Below are 23969 nucleotides of genomic sequence, written 5' to 3'. Positions count from 1 at the left end.
AAGGCAGGAGAATGGGGTGAGAAGGATAAGGCAAGATGGGGTGGTGGAGCAGACTCGAAATCTTTTGGTCTTATGAAAAAGTACAAGGGTTTACTTTGGTTTACAGATTGGTAATAATCTTGCATGTTCAGGGTACATGGGACTATCAACTCATTTGTGCTTTCTGTCACTTGTAAACTTAAATGTCACAATTTTAGGATGTGATTTCCAGATTTCTTCAAAAAAATCAGTAAATTATATTCAGCATATTTGTTTTTATACTGCACACTTTGCAGTTGAATAACATTGGCCGTGTTCCAGGAAACAGCAGGTTATTTGGAACTTTGCTGAGACTATTTCACTGAGAAGACTGACCATAGGTTAATATGTGTGCACAAATCAACTCTGGAAATCCCTGAGTTGTATTCAAACAGGTGATAAATTGAGTATTGGCCTGGTACTCCGTTGAGGAATCATCTTGAACCAAATTTTAGCGTACCTTACCATGACTAGTGGCTTGGAGATACATCTTTACCAAATGACTACTTCCCTCGCAAGCCTACAGGTCGCCCCTGGGCAAGGCGTAACACCTGCTTAGCCCCTCAATCAGAGTTACGTGAGGCCATGGGAGCAGGTAGTGCATATCACATGGTCATATGAGCAGCTGGTGCATATCACAAATCCTGGGTATGCGTCCACTGACGCCATGCAGGCAGTCTCTGAATAGTATTGATAATGGCTGGGGTCACCTGTCTTGTAAGACACTGCCCAGAAGAAGGCAGTGGCAAACTACTTCTGTGGAAAAATTTGACAAGAACAATCATGGCCAAGATCATGATTGCCCACGTCATACAACATGACACATAATGGATGAATGAATGACCATGAAACCATTTGACACCACATTACTAGAGGATATTTAATAACCTGGAGTTAAGTACTTACCTGAGCTTTGACATCTGTTATTTTGCGACTTTGTTGAGTGAGTAAGTTTGTTCCTATTTCTAACATGGCTGCAGTCTGGTTTTGCACTGCATTCTGCTGGATTTGCACCATTTCACTCTTCATGTTGTCTTGAATGTAGCTTTCAAGCTGCAAAAGGCAAGTACAGATTTCAGCCCATATACTGAATTCCAAAGCTGAAGTCAAATTAAATTCAAGACTGTTTATTGTCATTCTTCAGTACACGAGTGTAATGGAGAACAAAATGGTTGTTATTCCAGGTCCAATGCAGCATAAGAAAACACAATAAGTATAAAAGCAATCCTGTAAAACACTATGTAGAAGTAACATGGACTGGGGCTGTATATAAATAAGATCAGCTTATATACATAGACTGATTGTATGTACATAAAGTGACGCTACGTTTATTATCACCGACATGTGTCATGTCAGTGTTGTTTTGTGGCGGCAATCCAGTGCAATACATGAAGAAAAACTATAAATTACAATGAGAAGTACATATTAAAAATATAAATTTAAAAAGTTGTGCCAAAATAAAGTACATAACATGAGGTGAAACATTTCCCAACCCTAAAGATCACCACAGTGTTCTCTCACCTTCACATTTATTGTTCTGTCCTCTGTGGGTATGAAAGACAACGATCAAACCAATTCTGTATCGATCCTTATACCACATTCAAAACTTTTAAATTAAATTTAAAGCTGTAAATACAGCCTGGTGCACATACCAATTGCCTCTGAAGAGGGTAGATTTCTTTTGTTTCAAAAGCCCTATGTTTTAAATCTGTTTGCTTATTCTGATCTCATTGAGAGGAAATAAGGGTTAAAGCATATTCCTTCGTTAGTGGTGTGTCATTTAAAAAGAATGTCTAGCCAGCATAAAGACCTCACCCACAATGGACACTTTCTCATTTTCTTAAGAACCAGTGCAGAAACAAGTCCTTCCTGCCCAAAGAGCCCCCACACCCCCATATCCCCATAGGGCATGGGAGCAGAATTAGGCCATTCAGCCCATCGGGTCTGCTGCACCATTCCATCATGGCTGATCCTGGATCCCACTCAACCCCACACACTTTCCTATTCGCCATATCCTTTGATTCCCTGACTGATCAGGAAACTATCACGTTCCACCGATTCACTACTCTCTGGTTAAAAATATTCCTCCTCACCTCTGTTCTAAAGGGTCACCCCTCAATTTTGAGGCCATGCCCTGTAGTTCTGGATACCCCCACCGTAGGAAACATCCTCTCCACATCCACCTTATCAATTCCTTTCAACATTTGGTAGGTTTCAAGGAGATCCCCCCCCCCCACCTCGCATTCTTCTAAATCTCAGTGAGTACAGGCCCAAAGCTGCCAAACACTCCTCATATGTTAACCCCCTCATTACCAGAATTGTCCTAATGAACCTCCTCTGGATTCTCTCCAACGATAACAGATCCGTTCTGAGATATGTGGCACAAAACTGTTGACAATATTCCAAGTGCGACCTGACTAATGGTTTATAAAACCTCAGCTTTAGCTTCTTGCTTATATATTCTATTCCCCTTGAAATAAATGCCAAGCATTTGCTTTCTTTACCACAGAATCAACCTGTAAATTAACCTTCTGGGAGCCTTGCATGAGGACTCCTAAGTCCCTCTGCACCTCTGATGTTTAAAAATTCTCCCCATTTAGATAATAGTCTGAACTTTTGCTCTTGTAGAGGCTGTCTACAAGAAGGGTCAGAGCCGTCTCTATTTCCTGAAGAGACTGAGGTCCTTTAACATCTGCCGGATGATGCTGAGGATGTTCTACAAGTCTGTGGTGGCCAGTGCTATCATGTTTGCTGTTGTGTGCTGGGGCACAGCAGACACCAGCAGAATCAACAAACTCATTCGTAAGGCCAGTGATGTTGTGGGGATGGAACTGGACTCTCTGATGGTGGTGTCTGAAAAGAGGATGCTGTCTAAGTTGCATGCCATCTTGGTCAATGTCTCCCATCCACTACATAATGTACTGGGTGCGCACAGGAGTACATTCAGCCAGAGACATTCCACCGAGATGCAGCACTGAGCGTCATAGGAAGTCATTCCTGCCTGTGGCCATCAAACTTTACAACTCCTCCCTTGGAAGGTCAGACATCCTGAGCCAATAGGCTGGTCCTGGACTTATTTCATAATTTACTGGCATAATTTACAAATTACTATTTAATTATTTATGGTTCTATTACTATTTATTATTTATGGAGCAACTGTAACAAAAAACAATTTCCCCCGGGATTAATAAAGTATGACTATGACTATGACTTTTACCAAAATGCATTATCATACATTTCCCAACACTGTGTTCCATCTGCCACTTTTTTGATCATTCTTCCAATTTGTCTAAGTCCTGCTGCAATCGCATTTCTTCCTCAACACTACGTATCCCTCCACCTATCTTCATATCATAGACAAACTTTGTCACAAAGCCACTAATTCCATTATCAAAATCATTGACAAACAATGTGAAAGGTAGTGGTCCCAATACTTGACCCCTGAGGAACACCACTAGTCACTCACAGCCAACCAGAAAAGCCCCTATTATTCCCACTCGCTGCCTCCTGTCTGTCAGTTATTCCTGTATCCATGCCAGTATCTTTTCTGTAACGCCATAGGATTTTATCTTGTGAAGCAGCCTCATGAGTGGCACCTTACCAAATGCCTTCTGAAAATCCAAGTAAATGACATCCATTGTCTCTCTTTTTTGTCCACCCTGTTTGTTACTTCCTCAAAGAACTCCAACAGATTCGTCAGGCAAGATTTCCCTTCACAGAAACCATGCTGACTTTGACATATTTTATCGTTGGTCTCCTAGTACCCCAAAAACTCATCCTTAATAATAATAGACTCCAACTCTTTCCCAGTCACTGTGGTTAAGATAACTGGCCTATAATTTTCTTTATTTTGCCTTCCTCCCTTCTTAAAGTGTGCAGTGCCTTTTGCAATTTTTCAGTGCTCTGAGCATGCCAGAACCAAGTGATGCTTGAAAGATCATCTGTTATCTGTTCAGCAACCTCTCTCAGGACTCTGGAATGTAGTCCATCTGATCCAGGTGACTTATCTACCTTAAGATCTTTGAGTTTGCCCAGCACTTTTTCCTGTGTAATAGCAATAGCACTCACTCCTGCTCCTTGACACTCCTCTTTTATGGAGACTGGGTTTTAAAGCTGTTCACTGGACTTGCACAGGAACACTACCATGCCATCAGGTTTAAAAAAAACAAAAGCCTGAAAGGATGTACCACCAGACTCAAGGACAGCCTCCACCCTGCTTTATAAGGCTATTGAATGGTTCCTTAGAACAATAAGATGGACTCTTGACCTCACAATCTACCTCAATATTATTTTGCACCTTATTGTCTGCCTGTACTGCAGTTTTTCTGTAGATGTTGCAGTTTAATTTGTGTCTTATTGTTTTACCTTACTCTGCCCGAATGCACTGAGTACTGAATTGATCTGTATGAACAGTATGCAGGACGAGTTTTTCACTGTATCTCAGTGCATGTGTCAGTAATAAACCAATTCCCTGAAGGAGCTTGATTTCCCCTCAAAGCTATCAACATTTAAATAAATATTACTTCTGATAAAATGATGGTGCACAGCGTCAGACAGCGTGGATTCTGAGAATTAATAATAATAATAACTTATTTATAAAGCGCTTTTCATAGAAACGATTTAGTTCCAAGTGCTTTACAGTAAGATAAAGTGCAAACATAGAAATCGAAAGCAAAATGATGTTAGTTAAACGGAAGGTTAAGTAGGTTTCAAGCTGGCATTTGGAAGTGTCAACTGAGTCTGCTTCCATTGTAATTTTCAGAATTGTGCACCACAATTCCAATTATATGTGGTGTATTCAGAAATACCACGTTGTCCATTCTACAGATTGAAATATTTTTGCTTACTTTGGAAATTAACACGCAAAACAATGATGAACTGCTATTTCTGAGGATGGTATGACAATATTCATTTTTGAATAATTCCATCAATAGGTTAGATGGTCAAAACATCTTGTGGGTACAGGGGACCACAATGCAGGTTCAGATAAAGACTGCTGGTTTCTTTTCGTAAACAGTAACATTCCTTGATTCCAGCACATTCGAGATGTTGTTGCTGAAAGGGCAGCTTTTCCAGACTATTAATTTGTTATTTTTGTTAAGATGTTACACAGAGAATCTGATACACCTCAGGAGAGCCTAGGAACAAGGGCCCTGAAGATTGTCAGGGGCATAGGAAAGGGATCCAAAAGAGTTTCAGGAGAGTGTAGGAATGGGGGCCCCAGAATGTTCAAATATGCTGGAGAGTTTAACGAAAGCACAGGATCTAGGACATGGTGCCTCTTCAGGGAGCGTGGAATGGGGCCCAGAGAGTTTCAGAATCCCAAGGTTCTGGACCTCAGCAGTTTTCAGGAGACCACAGGATCCAGGACATGGTGTCCCTTGTGGAAGCGAGGAAGCAGTATTTGGTGAGCCAGATGCCTGGCATTAGGATTTCTGAACATTGGGGTGCAGATTGTCAGTGTTTTACTGTCATTTGAATAAACAACCCGAATATCTCCAAGTTAAAGTTTTTGTTTGCTGTATCTATAATCCCGATGATGTGGAGGAAAGCCAAGGAAGGGGATTTAGTCCCAGAAAGAAGCAACCATGCAGAGTTGATGGGGAAAATGGTTCCTTCAGAGAAGTACTGTTCTAAGAACTTTATGTGCTCTTGAGGAAATATTCCATTACTTTGTGTCAACTCATTTGTGCTTGCATGATCCAGGGTGATGATCTAAACCATCTTGCTGATGTTGGATCCCCTTTAGGAGTTTTGGAATTATTCCCAAACACGACACAAACGAGCAGCTCCATATTTATACAATATCTCTGCTGATGGGTCATCTGCACTTTCACTGATGACCTCGCTCTGTGTCTCTGCCAATGTGACAAAGGCTGGAGTTTACTTTAAACAAAATGTATATCTCTTTGCCATGAAAGAATTTTAGTGGTTTAAAGGCTTATGTGTGTTTGGAATTCACAGTCTTAACATCTTGTAGCAATCCAAAGGTCAGTACACAATCCACCCCAGAATGGGATAAATCAAGTGTTCTCACTGGTCTTCAAGGTCAATTATCAGTGTTAGTAGTCAAGTTCTCCAGCAAGTGGCTATCTCTACATCACTATACGAGCTGAAGTTGAATATGACTATGATAGTTTTGTTAGAGCAGTAGAAAGGATGCATTACTGAATCTAGTTCCCTAATGTGATGTGGATCAAATATAGGGGTAGAGCATGTAGGAGATGATGATCATAACATTGTCAGATTTAGGGCATCCAGTGAGGGCCAGCACCTTTGGTGAAGGGGCCTGTTGTGAGCAACTCACTCACCTTTGGTCCCCACCAGAAACTTAGCATTCATCTACGGCTTCATGTAGCTGTTAGCTGTTAGTGTGCCATAGTGATGCAACCACACCCCAGTATACCGCTTTGACAGTTGGGCTAAACCAGGGCCGGCAGGCCTCATACCCCAGTGAGATAGGGACATGCTTCTCCTACCATGCAAGTCAGCTCTGGTGGACTGGGCAGGTGAGATCAACAGTGAGATCCAATGGCCAGAAAAGCGGCTCTGTAACACTTTTGAGAGGGAAGGGCATGACAAGGCACAGAAGAAGTCATGGTCATCCACAGCAACGAAGAAAGACCCTTGTTTGTGATGACAACTTGTACCACTGGACCTAAACTCTCCTGCACATGTCTCCTGTCATTGTTGGATGCAACAGACAGACAACATAGAACAGGTAAATACAGGATTAAAACAATTAATTGAAGGGAATTCCACTCAATGGGATGAGACTGGATCAAGCTGGAGAAACTGAAACCAAAGGTTGACTGTCAAAACTGTAGCAGAAGTGTTACAAACAAAGAGTGTACAAACTCCTTATAGACAAAGTGGCGGAATCAAACACAGGTCACTGACGTTGTAATAGCATTTTGCCAACTGTTAAGCCACCATGCCACACCAGCACAGCTTGACAAGGCTGCTGTATACTCAACAACACAGCCTTCTCAGGGATTTCTGGAGAATGTGAAACTGACCAATTAGGGTTTTCTTGAAGAAGATAGGGAACCACTGACCTATCTGTCCTTGTCCTTTGCAGCATGGTTCACAAGATCACAAGACAAAGGAGCAGAAGTAGGCCATTTGGCCCATTGAGTCTGCTCCGCAGCTCCCTCATGAGCTAAACTATTCACCCATCTAGTTCCAATTTCCGGATTTTCCCCATATCCCTTGATACCCTGACTAATTAGATACCTGTCAATCTCCTCCTTAAACACCCTCAATGATTGGGCCTCTACAGCCATATGTGGCAACGAATTCCACAAATCCACGACGCTCTGGCTAAAAAAATTTCTCCTCATCTCTGTTTTAACTGGGTACCCTCTAATTCTAAGACTATGGCCTCTTGTCCTGGACTCACCCACCAAGGGAAACAACCTTTCCACATCTACTCTGTCCAACCCTTTCAACATTCGAAACGTTTCTATGAGATCCCCTCTCATTCTTCTATACTCTAATGAATACAATCCAAGAGCCGACAGACGCTCCTCATATGTTAGCCCCTGCATTCCAGGAATCATCCTCGTATGGTTATAGGTGCTTGCACTGCCAACCGCACAATTTTCTCCAGCATCATCCCCCTGCTTGATGAAACCCTGCCAACTGAAGGTTCTACTTCTGTTTATAGTGTCATGTGCAGAGAATTGCCAGCCATGGATTTACCCTGTGCCTTCACTATTACCTCCCTTGCCATCCAGTGTAATTTACCCTGCGTCCTGTGTCCTAACTTACCGCTGTTGCTTAGAAGTTTCATCCAAAGCCACATTACTTATGATGTGTGTGCTGATAAAGCCCACCCCGCTTCCTCCTCTCTACACCCTTCAGTTGTCTGGAAATTGTTTGACTTTGTTCTGTGCAGACTAACAGAAATTCCACTCGGTTACATGTGGGGAACCATGTGTCTCCAGTCACTGCCATAACGTTTTTCTTTAGCCACCAACTCCATCAAAAAGGGGTAATATGGTAGTATAGGAGATAGCACCACGCTTTACAGTACCGGCTGATCGGGGTTCAATTCCTGCCATTGTCCGTAAAGAGTTTGTACATTCTTGCTGTGGCTGCGCCGGTTTCCTCTCATATTCCAAAGGCATATTGTTAGAGTTAATAATTTGGCACCGAAAGCATGGTGACCCTTGCAAGCTACCCCCAGAAAATCCTCAGATTGTGCTGGTCATTAAAGCATGCAGTGCATTTGATTGTTTTGATATTTTCTATGTACATGCGACAAGTACAACTGATCTTTTATCTTTAAGTAAGTAAATTTTATTTTCAAAGAACATATATGTCACCATATACAACCCCAAGTTTCATTTTCTTGTGGGCACACGCAATAGAATAATAACCTTAACAGAATCAGTGAAAGACTGCCCAGCCAGATTGCAGAAGACAACAAACTGTGCAAATACAAATAGAAGAAATAATAAGAGTAAGTAAAAAAGCAATAAATATTGAGAACATGAGATGAATGAGTCCTTAAGAGTGTGTTTATTGGTTGTGGGAACATTTCAATGATGGGAAAAGTGAGGTTGGGAGCCTGATGGTTGAGGGGTAGTAATTGTCCTTGAACCTGGTGGTGTGAATCCTGAGGTTCTTCTACCTTCTTCCTGATGGCTGCATTGAGAAGAGAGCATCTCCTGGGTGGTGGGAGTCCCTGATGATGGATGTTACTCTCCTGCGATAGCATTTCATGTAGATGTGCTCAATGGTTAGGAGGGCTTTACCCGTGATGGACTGGGCTGTATCCACTACGTTTTGTACGATTTCCCATTCAAGGGCATTGGAGTTTCCATAACAGGCTGTGGTGCAACCAGTGAATATATTCTCCAACACACATCAAAAAGTTTATCAAAGTTTTAGATGACATGCCAAATCTCCGCAAATTCCTAAGAAAATAGAGGCATTGAGGTGCTTTCTTTGTAATTGCACTTGCTTGCTGGGCCCAGTACAGGTCCTCCAAAATAGTAACACCTAGGAACTTAAAGTTGCTGATCGTCCAATGAGGTCATGGACGTCTGGTTTCCTTCTTAAGTCTAAAATCAGCTCCTTGGTCTTGCTGACACTGAGCCAGGTTGTAGTTATGATCTCACTCAACCAGATTTTCAATCTCCCTCCAATATACTGATTCATCACTACCTGGATTCGGCCTATGACAAGGGTGTTATCAGCAATATGGCATTCGAGCTGTTCTTAGCCACACAGTCATAAATTTAAAGCAAGTAAAGCAGGGGATTAGCTACACAGCCTTGTGGTGCACCTATGCTGATGGCATTTGTGGAGGAGATGTTGCTGCCAATCTAAGCAACATCTAGGGTCTGCATGTGAGGAAATCAAGGATCCAATTGCACAAGGAGGTATTGAGGACAAGGTCTTGAAGATTATGATTAGTTTTCAGTGGATGATGGTATTGAATGCTGTAGTCAATAAAGAGCATCCTGATGTATGCATGTTTGGGGTCCAGATGTTCCAGGATTGAGTGAAGTGCCAATGAGATGGCATCTGTTGTGGACCTCTTCCTCCAGTAGTTAAATTGGACGGATCTAAGTCGCTTCTTAGGCAGGAGTTGATATGTTTCACTGCCAGCTCTCAAATCAGTGCATTGCTGTTATGATAATGGTTATTATGGTTCCCCTTGGCACCCCTCATCCATCCTCTGCTATCTAGGCTCAGCATTCATTGGTCTTGTATCACCAGCAAACTTGAGATTATCCACAATGTTGTTCCCATTTCCTAACTCATACCAGCCCTGCTCAGTTTTGTATTTGATGATCTCCAGTGCCCAGAGCCTAACATCTAGCAGCTTCCACTGGTCTCAGTGCAGTGACTGACTATGGAACACGGAGTACTATAGGCCCATCAGTCCACAGTTTTGTGCTGACCTTTTAATCTACTCCAAGATCAGTCTAACCCTTCCTTCCCCCTGAGCCCTCCATTTTTATTTCATTCATTTGCCGATACAAGAGTCGACTAAGAGGGTGTGTTCCAAACACCTGCCAATCTTTATGCAAGAAACTTACCTCAGACGTTCCCTCTATACTTTCTGCCAATCACCTTAAAATCATGCCCCCTTGTATTTGCCATTTCCACCCTGGGAAAAAGTCTCTGGCTATCTACTCGATCAATTTCTCTTATTATTTTGTACACCTCTGTCAAGTCACCTCCCATCCTCTTCTCCAAGGAGAAAAGCCCTAGCTTGCTCAACCTAACCTCATAAGCCATGCTCTCTAGTCCATGCAGCATCCTGGTAAATCTTCTCTGCACCCTCTCTCTCTCTAAAGCTTCCACATCCTTCCTCTATTGAGGCGAACAGACTGAACACAAGTATAGTCTACTCGTTGCAGGGATTTATAGAGCTTCAATATTACATCATGGCTCTCGAACTCAGTCCCACAACTATGAAGGCCAGTACACCATACACCCTTTTAATAGCCATATCATCTTGCCTGGCAACTTTGTGGGAACTATAGACATGGATCTTGGAGAAACTCTTCATCTTCCTTCTCAAAATATGGATCCTTAATTATTCCCACATCATGTATGAAATGAGGTATCTGGATGGTACACAAACAGAAGTACTCACTGTATGTCAGTGCAGATTTCAATAATAAACCAATATCAGTTCTCCTCTGGTAAATGGTCAAGTTATTCAATGGAAAAGCTGTAAGTCAACTTTCAAATGAGTCTGCATCCCTAGTAGTCTTAGGTAATGAGTTCCAGTTGAGTTCAAAAAGTTTCAGAAATTCAGAACAGTCTAATTATACCATTAGATTGTTGTTTATATTATATTGTTTATATAAACTAATATAAACAAAAATAATGTAACACATAATAAGGTACCTTTATGATACAAGTTTAAAAAGTAAACAATATAACACTGCTGGCGCTTCATAAGACCATAAAACAGAGGAGCAGAATTTGGCCATTATTCCCGTCAAGTCTTAGGTTCAATGTTCTCGTTTAAAGTTAAATTGGACAGCTATATGGACAGGAAAGGAATGGAGGGTTATGGGCTGAGTGCCGGTCGGTGGGACTAGGTGAGAGTGAGAGTTCGGCATGGACTAGAAGGGCCAAGATGACCTGTTTACGTGCTGTAGTTGCTATATGGTTATATGGAGTCATTTGACATTTTTAAAAGCTCAAAATCTACAGTCCCTACAAAAAGTATTCAACACCCTCCCCCCGCCCCGGAAGCTTTCATGTTTTATTGAATCACAGTGGATCTAATTTGGCTTTTTTTTAAATTGATCAACAAAAGACTTTTGTGTAAAAATGAAAACAGACCCCTACAGAGTGTTCTAAATTAATAACAAATATAAAGCACAAAGTAATTGATTGCACAAGTATTCATCCCCCTTTAATATGAAACACTAAAGCATCACTGGTGAAGCTAATTGGCTTTAGAAGTCACATAATTCATTAAATGGAGATCACCGTGTGCAATCAAGGTGTTTCAGTTGATTGTAGTAAAAATACACCTGTATCTGGAAGGTCCAACTACTGGTGAGTCAGTATCCTGGCAAAATCTACACCATGAAGACAAACTAACACTCCAAGCAACCCCATGAAAAGGTTGTTGAAAAGCACAAGTCAGGAGATGGATACGAGAAAATTTCCAAGTCACTGAATATCCCTTGGAGTACTGTTAAGTCAATCATCAAGAAATGGAAAGAATATGGCACAGCAGTAAGTCTGCCTAGAGCAGGCCATCCTAAAAAACTGAGTGACCTTGCAAGAAGGGGACTAGTGAGGGAGGCCACCAAGAGACCTATCTCAGCTCTGGAGGAGTTACAAGCTTCAGTGGCTGAGGATGGGAGAGACTGCACATACAACAACTGTTGCCCGGGTGCTTCACCATTTGCAGCTTTATGGCAAAGAGAAAGCCACTGTTGAAAAAAACTCACATGAAATCTCAGTTAGTTTGCCAGGAGACATGTGGGAGACTTTAAAGTCAGCTGAAAGAAGGTACTTTGATTGAACTTTTTGGCTATCAGACTAAATGCTATGTTTGGCATAAGCCAAACACCACACATCAACAAAAACAAACCATCCCTACCATGAAGCATGGTGGTGGCTGCATCGTGCTGTGGGGATGCTTCACTACAGCAGGCCTGGAAGACGTGAAGGTAGAGGGTATAACGAATGCAGCAAAATAGAGGGAAGTTCCGGAGGAAATCCTGATGCAGTCTGCAAGAGAACTGTGACTTGGACGAAGATTTGTTTTCCAGCAAGGTTTAAAGCCAAAACTATGCAGGAATGGCTTAAAAACAGCAAAGTTAATGTCCTGGAATGGCCAAGTCAGAGTCTGGACCTCAATCCAATGGAGAATTTGTGGCTGGACTTGAAAAGAGCTGTTCACTCATTATCCCCAAACAATCTGACAAAGCTTGAGCAGTTTTGTAAAGAAGAATGGGGAAAAATTGCAGTGTCCAGATGTGCAAAGCTAATAGAGACCTATCCACACAGACTCAAGGCTGTAATTGCTGCCAAAAGTGCATCTACTAAATGCTAACTTGAAGGGGTTGAGTAATTATGCAATTACTTAGTGTTTAATAATTGTAATAAATTTAGACCAATTTGTAGAAATTTGTTTTCACTTTGACATGCAAGAATTTTTTCTGTTGATCAGTGTCAAAAAAAAGCCAAATTAAATCCACTGTAATTCAGTGTTGTAAAACAATAAAACACAAAAACTTCCAAGGGGGTGAATTCTTTTTATAGGCACTGTATTTATTTAACCATGCTTTTAACTAACATCATTGTCTTTTATTTTTATGTTTGCACTTTATCCCATTGTAAAGCACTTTGAACTACATTGTTTGTATGAAAAGTGATTTATAAATACATATTATTGAATACAGTAAGTAATGTCATTTAATTTTGTTCTCAGATCGAGTCTTACATTCGGCACAATGGTGAATACAAACATTGCCAAATATGAGCATATTCAAGCCCTAGTCCTGCGTGAATTATCAATGACAGTGCCAGATATTTGTTAATTAACAATTATAATCCCTTGTTTGTCTTCCTTTGAACGGCTGTCTCAAACAAGTAAATGAGGTAGGCACGGGTCAGTTTTTCAGCAGACTAGGTGCAGTGGATGGAAAGCACGTGGGGAGCTGCATAAGTATTAACCAGGGAAAGGTCTGACTCGACAGAGCAGGGCTGCATGTGGAGATGGAGAGATTATCACTGTGTTGTTGTGTAAATATTTGGGTTATAAAATCTTTGGAGCGTAATGTGGAAATGTTTTAATTCTTGTCCAGTGACATCAGGTATTGTTAACCCTTGTGAAACCCAGCAGTCTATCAATATTTGCAGTAATTATTTAAGCTGACAACCTGCCATCTGCTGCAACAGATGCAATAGGAGAAGTGATATTTAAATTCCAGACTCCTTGCATGTCAGACAGAGGCAACAGATCCCCTTGTAGATAGTGATTTGAAAGAATTCTTTTCTTAATAGCCAGCAGGAACAGACAAAGTCACTCGGCTTAAGTACTGGGTGATAATGCCAAAACGATGAATACCATGATGTAATCTTCTATTTGATGTATTTGCCATTTTTACAATTCCAAAAGTTTGCAATATTAGAGCCAAAATATAAACACTCATAGAGTCATAGAACACTACAGCACAGAAGCAGATTCCTCAGCTTATCTAGTCCACACTGACCTGGTCTTTTGCCTAGACCCATCTCCCTGCACATGGACCATATCTTGCCATACCCTTCCCATCCATATCCCTATCCAAAATTCTCTTAATTCTTACAGTTGAATTCCAATCTACTGCTTCCACTGGCAATTCATTCCATACTTGTACCCCTCTGATTTCCCTTAAATATTTCACCTTTACCCATACACCTATGACTTCTAATTCTAATCTCACCCATTCTCAGTGGCAAAAGTCTGCATGCATTCACTCTATCTATCCCCCTCATGATTTTGTATACTTCTGTAAAATCACCCCTCATTCTCCTATGCTCTGGGGAAAACAGTCATAATCAATTCAACCTTAACATATAACTCAGCTCCTCAGGTTCAGGCAATGGTTGTTTAAATTTTTTCTTACCTCCTTCAAGATTATTAATATCTTTCCTGCAGGTAGGTGACCAAAACTGCACACCGGACTCCAAATTCAGCCTTACCAATGACATATACAACTTCAACATAACATTCCATATTCTGTATTCAGTGTCCTGATTTATGAAGCCCAATGTGCTAAAATCTCTCTTTGTGACCCTGTGATCCCAATTACAAGGACTCATGAAAATTGTTTTATTTAGCACATTTCATTTTCTTTTATAGATTATAGAAACTTATTTAGCTGCATCCTGATGTATTTGTGATATTTTGTTGATTGGGTGCCATATTCCCTGCTCTTTGATTGCGACAAAGAAGGAGGCAATTCAGCCCAACAGTACTGTTTGCTCTCAGAGCAAACTCATACCTCCCTCCTGCACCGTATTTCCCTGTGCAAGCCATCCCTGAATTACAAAGGACCAACATATGAATTCCGCCCCCCCCGTGTTACAGATACCCCTACATACAAATGAGCTCCCTAAATTTTATTAAATTCAGAAGTCCAACATGCATGTGTTTGTTCCTATGCATGGCAGAACTATTCTTTCTCTCTCTCGCTCGCTCTCTCTCTCTCTCCACTTTGTTATTGTTCTTCCCTTTCAGTCTGATGTGCTTTTTGATGCCATTCACTGCAATACTGTGGGGATGTGGTTGCTATGTCTTGTGTGTTTTTTTAATGTATTTTCCAACTTGTGGACAAAACTGACTTCAGAATCAGGTTCAATATCACAACACAAATGTTGTGAAATATGTTGTTTTGCAGCGGCAGTACTTTGCAATACATAATATAAACTATAAATTCCAATAAGAAATATATAAATTAAGTTAAATAAGGGGAGCAAAAAGAACAAAAAAAAAAATTTTGTCCATTCAGGAATCTGTCAGCGGTGGGGAAGAAGCTATTCCTAAAACATTGAACGTGCGTCTTCAGGCTCCTTGATGGCAGCAATAAGAATTGGAACTAGTTTGTTACTTGGCGATGGCCGAGAGCCTGCTCTTTCATACATGTCCATTGAGACCTCCTGATTCTGCTTCCACACATCAACACCTGTGGGCAACTGATACCCGTCTTTAAGATGTGGCAGCAAAGGGGAGCTGGGGGGTGGGGGGGTCCTGCAGTCACAAGGAGAATATTTTATCTGCACACAGGTCAGGATTGAACCTGGGTCTCTGGAGCTGTGAGGCAGCTGCAGCACTTGCAGAGTCAAAGTGCTGCCTCCAGTGGGAATCAGAGCAGCCGTAACTTTTATCTTTGATAATTTGCTCATCTAGTCACAGCTCATCTGTCAGCTCAAATCTCTGCAGTCATCCAGCTGTGGTTCACGTTGTGGAATCCTGGGGAACCTGAGAGATTTGCTGCAGCCAGGACGAGGCTTTTGCTGTTCAGTTTCTCCTTGAGATCTGGACTGTAGCTGCTGGCTTTGAAAGGGTTGCTTGTTTTTTTTTAAATCGGGATCAAATGTCAGCAAGCTGATCATGCCATGAATGTAACTCCAACAGAGTTCAATAATCAATGTTGATTTAGCAAACGGAGCAGTACAGGCCCTTCAGCACATGATATCTACACTAAACATGATGCCATATTAAACTAATCCCTTCTTCCTGAGCGTACCCTGCACGTTCATGTACCTACCTAAAAGCCTTTTAGATGCCTCTATTATATCTGCCTCCTCCACCACCATTGGCAGTGCATTCCAGGCACCCAAAACTCTCTGTAAGAAAACATGCACCATACATCTCCTTTGAATTACACCCTACCCTTCACCTTAAAGCTATACCCTTTACAATTTGACATTTCTACCCTAGGACAGAGAATCTGACCATTTACCTTATCAATGACTCTCAGAATTTTATTAACTTCTGTTAGTTCTCAGATCCCACCACTCGTGAAAGAACAACCCAAGTTTGTTCAAAGTAAATTAATTATCAAAGTGTGTTTTTGTCACCAAATACTCCCCTAAGATTTATTTTCTTGCAGGTGTTCACAGTAGAACAAAGGAGAACAACAGAATCAATGTAAAACTGCACACAAAGCCTGGCAAGTAACCACTGTGCAAAAGAACACAAGCTATACAAATAGGAGAAAAAAATAATAATAATGATCTTGTTTTAAAATATAAGCTCATAAAAGACACCATACCTGACCATAAATACAAGCCTGATCCAATTTTAGAGTCAGAGTCCTACAAATTATATTATGACCGATCACTTATTACAGATAGGACAAACCATAATAACCATCCGGATATAATAATACAGGATAAACAAGCAAGAACAACTTCATAGATATAACCATTCCAAATCCACATAACTTACTGAAATCAATAAGTGAAAAACACCAGAAAAATGCTGAATTAAAAGAGGAAATTGAAAGACCATGGGACATGAACAGGATATACATTGTCCCAATAGTAATATCTACACAGGTATCATCCCAAAGCCACTATATAATAGCCTTAAACCATTAAGCCTAGACAGCAATATTTATGTAAATCTACAGAAAACCACAATACTAAATACAGTACCACTAGAATAGTTCAAATTGAGAAATTACATGACTATGACCATACCTCAGGTTGTACCAGCTTGAGCTGAGAAATAATTAAAATATAGAAATAATCATAAATAAATCATTATGAGAACATGAATTGCAGAGTCCTTGGAAGTAATTCCATAGGGTTTTCTTCAATGACTGGTTCAGTGTTGAGGTGAGTGAAGATGTCCATGCAGGTCCAGGAGCCCGATGGTTGTAGGGTAATAACTGTTCCTGAACCTGGTGTGTGGGTTTTAAGGCTCCTGTACCTCCTTCCTGATGGTAGCAGCACCCTTATACTCTCTCATTCAGGGCAGCATTCTGGTAAACCTCTGAACCCTCTCCAAAGTCTGCACTTTTATCCTATAATCATTTGCAAAAGTCAGCAATTCAATAGTTAAGTTTACCTTGATAAAGAGATTTGCTTTATTTGTCACATGTGTATCAAAACATACAGTGAAATGTGTCATTTGCATCAGTGACCAACACAGTTGAGGATTTTGCTGGGGGCTTCCAGCACTAATACGGCTATAACTTACTAACTCCAAACTGTTTTTTTTTAAGAGGAAACCGACTCATTCACGGGGAGGTAGCTCATACTCCTTACAGGCAGCAGTGGGAATTAAACCCCAATTACTGAAAGCTGCTGGTGTAAAGCATAACTCTAACCACTATGCTACTGTGCTGCCCTTATTTGATTTTCAAGTTGTCAAATCCATCCAATTAACCACAGTAGAGTCTACTGTTAGTACACCTGGAGTGAATGTGTCTGGATCTGTAATCTGGGTATCCTGGGTGGCACTTGTGCCCAGGGACTTGCATCTATAGTGAGCTTAAATCAGATAAACAAGTTGGGAAGCTTAGAGTTTCCAGATTATCATAATTAACCTCACCAGCAGTGGAGCAGCAGAACATTTCTTCGGCACACTGAGGTGAACAATTTTGAAATGATCACATATTTAACTTCAGAGCAGTAATTAACCATGTCATTTGCAAAATCAGGTTTGTTACCACTGACATATGTCGTGAGATGAGTTGCTTTGCAGTAGCAGTACAGTGCAAGACATAACAGAATTACCATGAGGTACAATAAGACATAAGTAGAACAAAGAAAGAACAAAGTATGAGGTAGTGCTCATGGACTGCTCAGAAATCTGTGACAGAGGAGGAAGCTGCTCCTGTACCTCTACCTTGATGGTGTAATGAGAAGAGACCAGGTCCTGGGTGGTGAGGGTTCTTAATGATGGATCTTTTGGCATTTATAGTGCAAATGGAAGCCCTACATTAAGTCATTCTGTGTCAAACACCTCAACCTCAACACTCAGCACTCTGTCCAAAGAATCAGAATCAGGTTTACTACCACCGGCATGTGTCGTGAAATTTGTTAACTTAGCAGCAGCAGTTCAATGCAATACATAATATAGAAGAGAAAAATAAATAAATAAATCACTCAATTAATTACAGTACATGTATATTGGATAGATTAAAAATCATGCAAAAACAGAAATAATATATATTAAAAAGGTGAGGTAGCGTTCATGGGTTCAATGCCTCTTTATTGCACCAACATTCTACCCATGTCTATTTTGCATTGAGACCCTTCGTCAGGACTAACGGAAAAAAGAGATAGTAAGAGATTTGAAAGGGGGAGAGGGAGACCTCCTTCCCTTCTTACCCCATCCCTAATTTTTATTATATATATTTTTTTCTCTCCCTCTCACTATAACTCCTTGCCTGTTCTCCATCTTCCTCTGGTGCTCCCCTCCCCCTTTCTTTCTTCCAAGGCCTCCTATCCTATGATACTCTCCCTTCTCCAGCCTTGTATCCCTTTTGCCAATCAACTTCCCAGCTCTTGACTTCATCCCTCCCCCTCCTGTCTTCTCCTATCATCTTGGGTCTCCCCCTCCCCCTCCCACTTTCAAATCTCTTACTATCTCTTTTTTCCGTTAGTCCTGACGAAGGGTCTCGACCCGAAATGTCAACTGTACTTCTTCCTATAGATGCTGCCTGGCCTGCTGCGATCGACCAGCATTTTGTGTGTGTTGCTTCTATTTTAAAGATCCTGGATTTGCTACTGAAAGTGTCTAACAGTCTAAGGAGCAAAACTTTCCTTATTGTGGGCATGCTATGTTTGTGCTGGAAATATGCCAACACCTGTGGGCTGTCCCCAGCATGCCTTTGGTTCTGTTGGTTGTTAACAGGCACAGTGTATTTTACCAGGGCACTGCGTATGCAGGGCCCTCAGCCTTGTCAATGATCCCCACCCCCAATCCATCCAACAGTCTCTTCGATCCCCTACCATCAGGCAGGTAGTAATGTAGCATTAGGACCAGGACTGTTTGGATGGGAAACAGCTTCTTCCCTCAGGCCGTGAGACTATTGAACTCCCTGCCAGCAGGCAGGTCTCACCACATATGAAGCAACAGTAATGTTATATTGTTTACTTCTTGTAACGTAAATGCACATTATGATTTGTTAATTTATTTGTGGTAATATTATTTATGTATTGTGATTTAATTATATGTATTGTGTTGTGCACCTTGGTTCAGAGGAATATTGTTTTGTTGGGTGGTATACATGTGTGCAGTTGAAATGACAATAAACTTGAACTGTATGTTTCCTGTCTATATGATCAATAAATCAGAATTGTTTTCTCAAAGTATAGTGGAGATAAGAATGATTCAATTCTCCAAACTGTGCCTTATCAACTAGTTCATAATATTTAGATGTTCCCCAGAAGGTGTGTGTTCATTCAGCAAGGAAAATAATCAGAAGAATTTCTGGGCAAATAACCTTTCACATCGGGACAATTCACAAGCAAGATTATGTGCGATATTCTTTTAAATATCATTCATATACATTGGCTATCTGCCAATCTCTTGCTGTGCTAGTTTATTACACAGTAATAAAATGTACAGATGACATAGTATTGTAGGCACAGCACAGCCACTATCAGGAGTTTGTACATTCTCCCCATGACCGTATGGATTTCCTCCAGATGCTCTAGTTTTCTCACACATTCCAAAGATATATGGTTCGGGTTAGTAGGTTGTGTGCATGCTATGTTGGCACCTGAAGCATGGTGACACTCGCAGGCTGCCCTCAGTATTGGTTGTTAACACAAATTATGCATTTCACTGCATGTTTTGAGACAAGTAAAGTTAATGTAAAAATTAAAGATCTTTCATCTTTACATTTGGATGTAGGAAGCAGTTGAAAATGAGCTACTCTTGTTTTCCTGAGATTTTTTTTGCTAACATTTACTTCACAACTGTGAAACTACGCCCAAATAATAGAATCTCTTTATCCCACGACACTTTTTTCCCATTGAGAAAACATACAGACGGTCTGTTCTGATTCTAAATCTCTGCCTGATAACCCTGATATCTCTTGGACAATCCACATTGACATGCTGGAATACTACAAAGCGATATTTGAAGATTACTTAAATCAGGCAGTGGTGACTCATCACGAAACAGTATGACACCTAATAGTAATGATGGTAAAACAAAGCACGACCAATACTGTGAAGGTTATACAGTGGCACCTTTGAAACTAATAAATAGTTTTGCAAATTCACATAAAAATTTACAACTTTGCATTCAAATAACTACTTGGGAACTTTGCAATAACACAGTGTGACTTGATGCATTCAGATTAAGGTTACATTTTCCCTCTGATGCAGAAATCTATTTTCATGTCCGCTCATCAGAACATTCTCCTGGCGTCAGCCCACGATTGACTCACGAGGTCTTTAATTTCTTCTCGGTATTCATTTAAATACAATTCCTGAGAGCATACTTTTGATGGAGAATTTGTTTTTATTTATTGTGCAAATTTCACATTGTAAATTTAAAAACAGTGAGTTGTCAGGGAAAATCTCCACATGGGAAATGAATTTTGTTTGAGTGCGTGTACAGTATTTGCACATTAAGTTATGAGAGACAGTGATGCACTCTGGAAAGATTGTGGAGGAATGTGTGAATGGTGTTTTCAAAAGAAATTGGATATGTGACTTGAAGAGAAATACATTAATAGGAGAAAGAGAGATACGGTGAGCACGATTCAATAACCGCGCTGTTAGCAGACTGGTAAGCTGTGTGTAGAAGAGTTAAGCATTATGCTGATGAAGGATGAACAAATGGGAAAAAAGATTAGAACAGGGAGGACCATTTGGTCCTTTGAGCCTGTTATGTTGTCCGTCAACATCATGGGTAGTCTACCTCAGTGCCAGTTTTTTGCACTATCCCCATATAGTTTTGATTGTTTTAGTTTTGAAAGATCCATTAACCTCTGTACTGACTGGGCCTTCATCATCTTCTGCATGGAGAAAATTTTCCTCAGTACAGTTACGTACTCTCTGGCTGATCATAACACTTGGTTCTGGAGTTCTTCAAATTCAAAGTAAATTTATTTATGAAGTACATATATGGCGCCATATACTACCCTGAGATTCATGTTCTTTCTGGTTTTCACAGGAAAATTGAGAGATACTGTAGAATTTATGAAAATCTATAAATAAGAAAGACTGACAAACATTTGCAAAAGACAGATTTTTCATATAATAAAAATTGTAAATAAATAATACTGAGTTGGAGAACCTTTGAAAGTGAATCGATAGGTTATGGAATTAATCTAATGTTGAGGCGACTGAAATTATTCATGTCAGTTCAGGGGCCTAATGGTTGAAGGGTAATAACTGTTCCTGAATGTGGTGGTGTGAGACCAAAACCTTATGCCCGATGGTAGTGGCAAGAAGAGAAGCATGGTCTGGGTAGTGGTGTATTTGATGATGGATGCTGCTTTTGTTTGGCGGCGATCCTTGTAGATGTGCTCAATGATGCAGAGGCTTCTCAACCAGAAGAAGGCCTTACCCTGTCAAACCATGCAATCTATACTATACTAGTTCACTCATTCCTTTTCCACAAGCTGGCCAACCCTGAACTTCTGTGGGGAATTTGAGCAGCACTTCATTTTTGGCAAAAATGTGCTTTTTTTAGGTAAGGAAATTAAGGTGACACATAATACTTCAGATGTGGTCTTAATACGTAAGGCAGCTTTACTCCTGGATTTCAGTCCTCGTTATAAAGGCTGCTATAAGTTTGCTTCTGAATTATTGCATCTCTTGGATCATCAACATTCCCAGAAGCAGAATCGGGTTTATTGTTGTTGACATTATGTCATGAAATTTGTTGTTTTTTGGCAACAGTATAGTGCAATACATAAAAATTTCAAAAAGTTACAGTAAGAAATATGAAAAAAAGTGTACAATTAGCAAAGACAGAAATAGTAGGTTAGAGCATATAAAATAAAACACAACTTGTATGTGTGACAATAGCTTGACTTTGAATCACTGGAGCTCATGCACCAGTCCCTGATTACCTCACTAGTTACCGCTTGCTAACCTGAGAATAATCAGTTTATGCCCATTCTTTGCTTTCTGCCCTTTTACCAATCCTTTACCCCCAATTGCACGCACTCCAAAACTTGTTCACCAAACTTCAAAGACCTCATCACATCAAACCCTTCAGGTTCAGTGGTTACCCCTTATCAATTCTGTCAGGCACATCGTTAAAGACTCCATGCAGATTAGTTGAATAAGATTTTCCTTTCATAAATTCAAGCTGGCAATGATCTATCGTGTTATTTTAGCGTTCGTTCAGGTGCCTGTGTGCACCATTGCTTTGAAATGTGAAAGAAAAATAAAATCACCAAATTGATGTGCAAAGATTAAATGCTGCTATACAAAATTATTTTAAAAGTAGTAGATCTTTTTGTCACCCTCACTTGATACTTTGTGGATCATATTTATCCAAGTTGTTTAAAAATATTGCTGCTATGTACCTTTATTCTACTCTGTAAAGTTAGTCTGCTCAGCATGATTTATTTATTGTTAATACTTTTCTGTATTTGCAAGGTTTGTCTTTTGCACATTGACTGTCAGTCTTTGTGTGTAGTTTTTGATTAATTCCATTGTATTTCTGTTCTAATATGACTGCCTGCAACAAAATTAATCTCAGAGTAGTATGTGGTGACACATAAGTACTTAAATAATACATATACTTCCAACTTTGAAATCTTTGCAAGATTTATGATTCAAGTTTGTTTATCACATGGACGTCGAAACATACAGTGAAATGTGTCATTTGCATTTTTGGTTTTGCAGTCTATTGCTCCTTGGCATTCATCTGACTAGATTATAAGAAATTTCTCTATACAGTGAGTATGCATGGATCTTATTTCCATACACATGGTTGAGGAATGTAAGCAGCTTCTTTCTGGGAATGCAGTGTTTCAAAGCTTTATTAAACCAGTATTGGAAGTGAACAACGTTGCTCAGATCCATCAGTGATCCTTGCGGATGTATTCTCAGGATTTAGATTGCCTGTCGGGAAGTTTAGAGTGGAGGTTCTCCAACGAGCAGAAGGTAAAGTTATCCATAGTTGCCTCTGGCCTTTGCAGCTGATGATACCAATTTTAATCACTTCAAACATGAGAAGTGAGGCGAGCTTTGAAAAATGCATTACGCTGATATAGTTTCTGTATTCATATTGTGCAACAGGCGCGTGTTTGGGGGCAGAAGCAAATTGTAAAATGCTCAACGATATTGCAAAATGTACTGAAATACAATGTGGTAGTAGGATTGTGGGTTTTTTTACTCAGTGTTTCCGTGGATCCTATTCTGTATAGCCATTTTAGACATTAAAATAGTGCTAAATATTTCAAATTTTTTTAAAGGAAGACGGGAATGGAAATGAGGGGGTTGACATGTTGCTTACATTAAGTAATACAGTATCTATGACATGTGAACTGATGTACTTGGATTCTTGTACCAAGTATATATTGCTTCACTAATTTACAGTAATCATGCCTCAGGAACTAGCATCTCTCAGCTGGAGTTGCTTTAGAGCTGATAACAAGATGTTTCTGAAGAAAATTTAGTCAGTAATTATTGTTTACGATAAAGTAAAATTATAATCATTTCGTTTGGAGCTGCTAGTATGCTTTTTGGGACTGATTTTGTCATCATATGGCAAGTATTAAGGCTTGCAACAACCAACTAACTAATGAAACAATTATTTACTTTAACCGAAGCTGAATACTGCAGATGTTTTTGGCCAGCTCAAAAACCACAAGAATAGCACTGTAGTAGCTCACTGAATTACATTTCAATGAGTATCTACATTAAACAGCAGTCTCCCTCAACAATCCGTGCATCAGACTAGTAAGTCTGTGTACAGGACATTCTTTCTGTGCTATTGACTTACAAAAGGTTCGTACTCCTGAAAGGAAAGGATTCCT

The 23969-nt window shown here is 40.2% G+C and overlaps 2 protein-coding genes across 3 annotated transcripts in view; one reads left to right on the top strand and one right to left on the bottom strand.

Moving 5' to 3' along the window:
- The window catches only part of mcph1 (microcephalin 1), a 292116-nt gene that overhangs the window by 165873 nt on the left and 102274 nt on the right, over positions 1 to 23969 (top strand). The window lies entirely within an intron of this gene.
- Positions 1 to 23969, bottom strand: part of angpt2a (angiopoietin 2a) — a 101015-nt gene that overhangs the window by 76242 nt on the left and 804 nt on the right. Inside the window, exon 2 of the mRNA XM_063038940.1 lies at positions 925 to 1071. Coding sequence (XP_062895010.1) covers positions 925 to 1071 — 147 coding nt within the window. The remainder of the gene's footprint in view (positions 1 to 924; positions 1072 to 23969) is intronic.

The sequence above is a fragment of the Mobula hypostoma genome, chromosome 2, assembly GCF_963921235.1.
Source record: "Mobula hypostoma chromosome 2, sMobHyp1.1, whole genome shotgun sequence".
NCBI classification, from domain to species: domain Eukaryota; kingdom Metazoa; phylum Chordata; class Chondrichthyes; order Myliobatiformes; family Myliobatidae; genus Mobula; species Mobula hypostoma.
The sequence above is the reverse complement of the archived record's forward strand: the minus strand, read 5'-3'. Positions and strand labels throughout refer to the sequence as shown.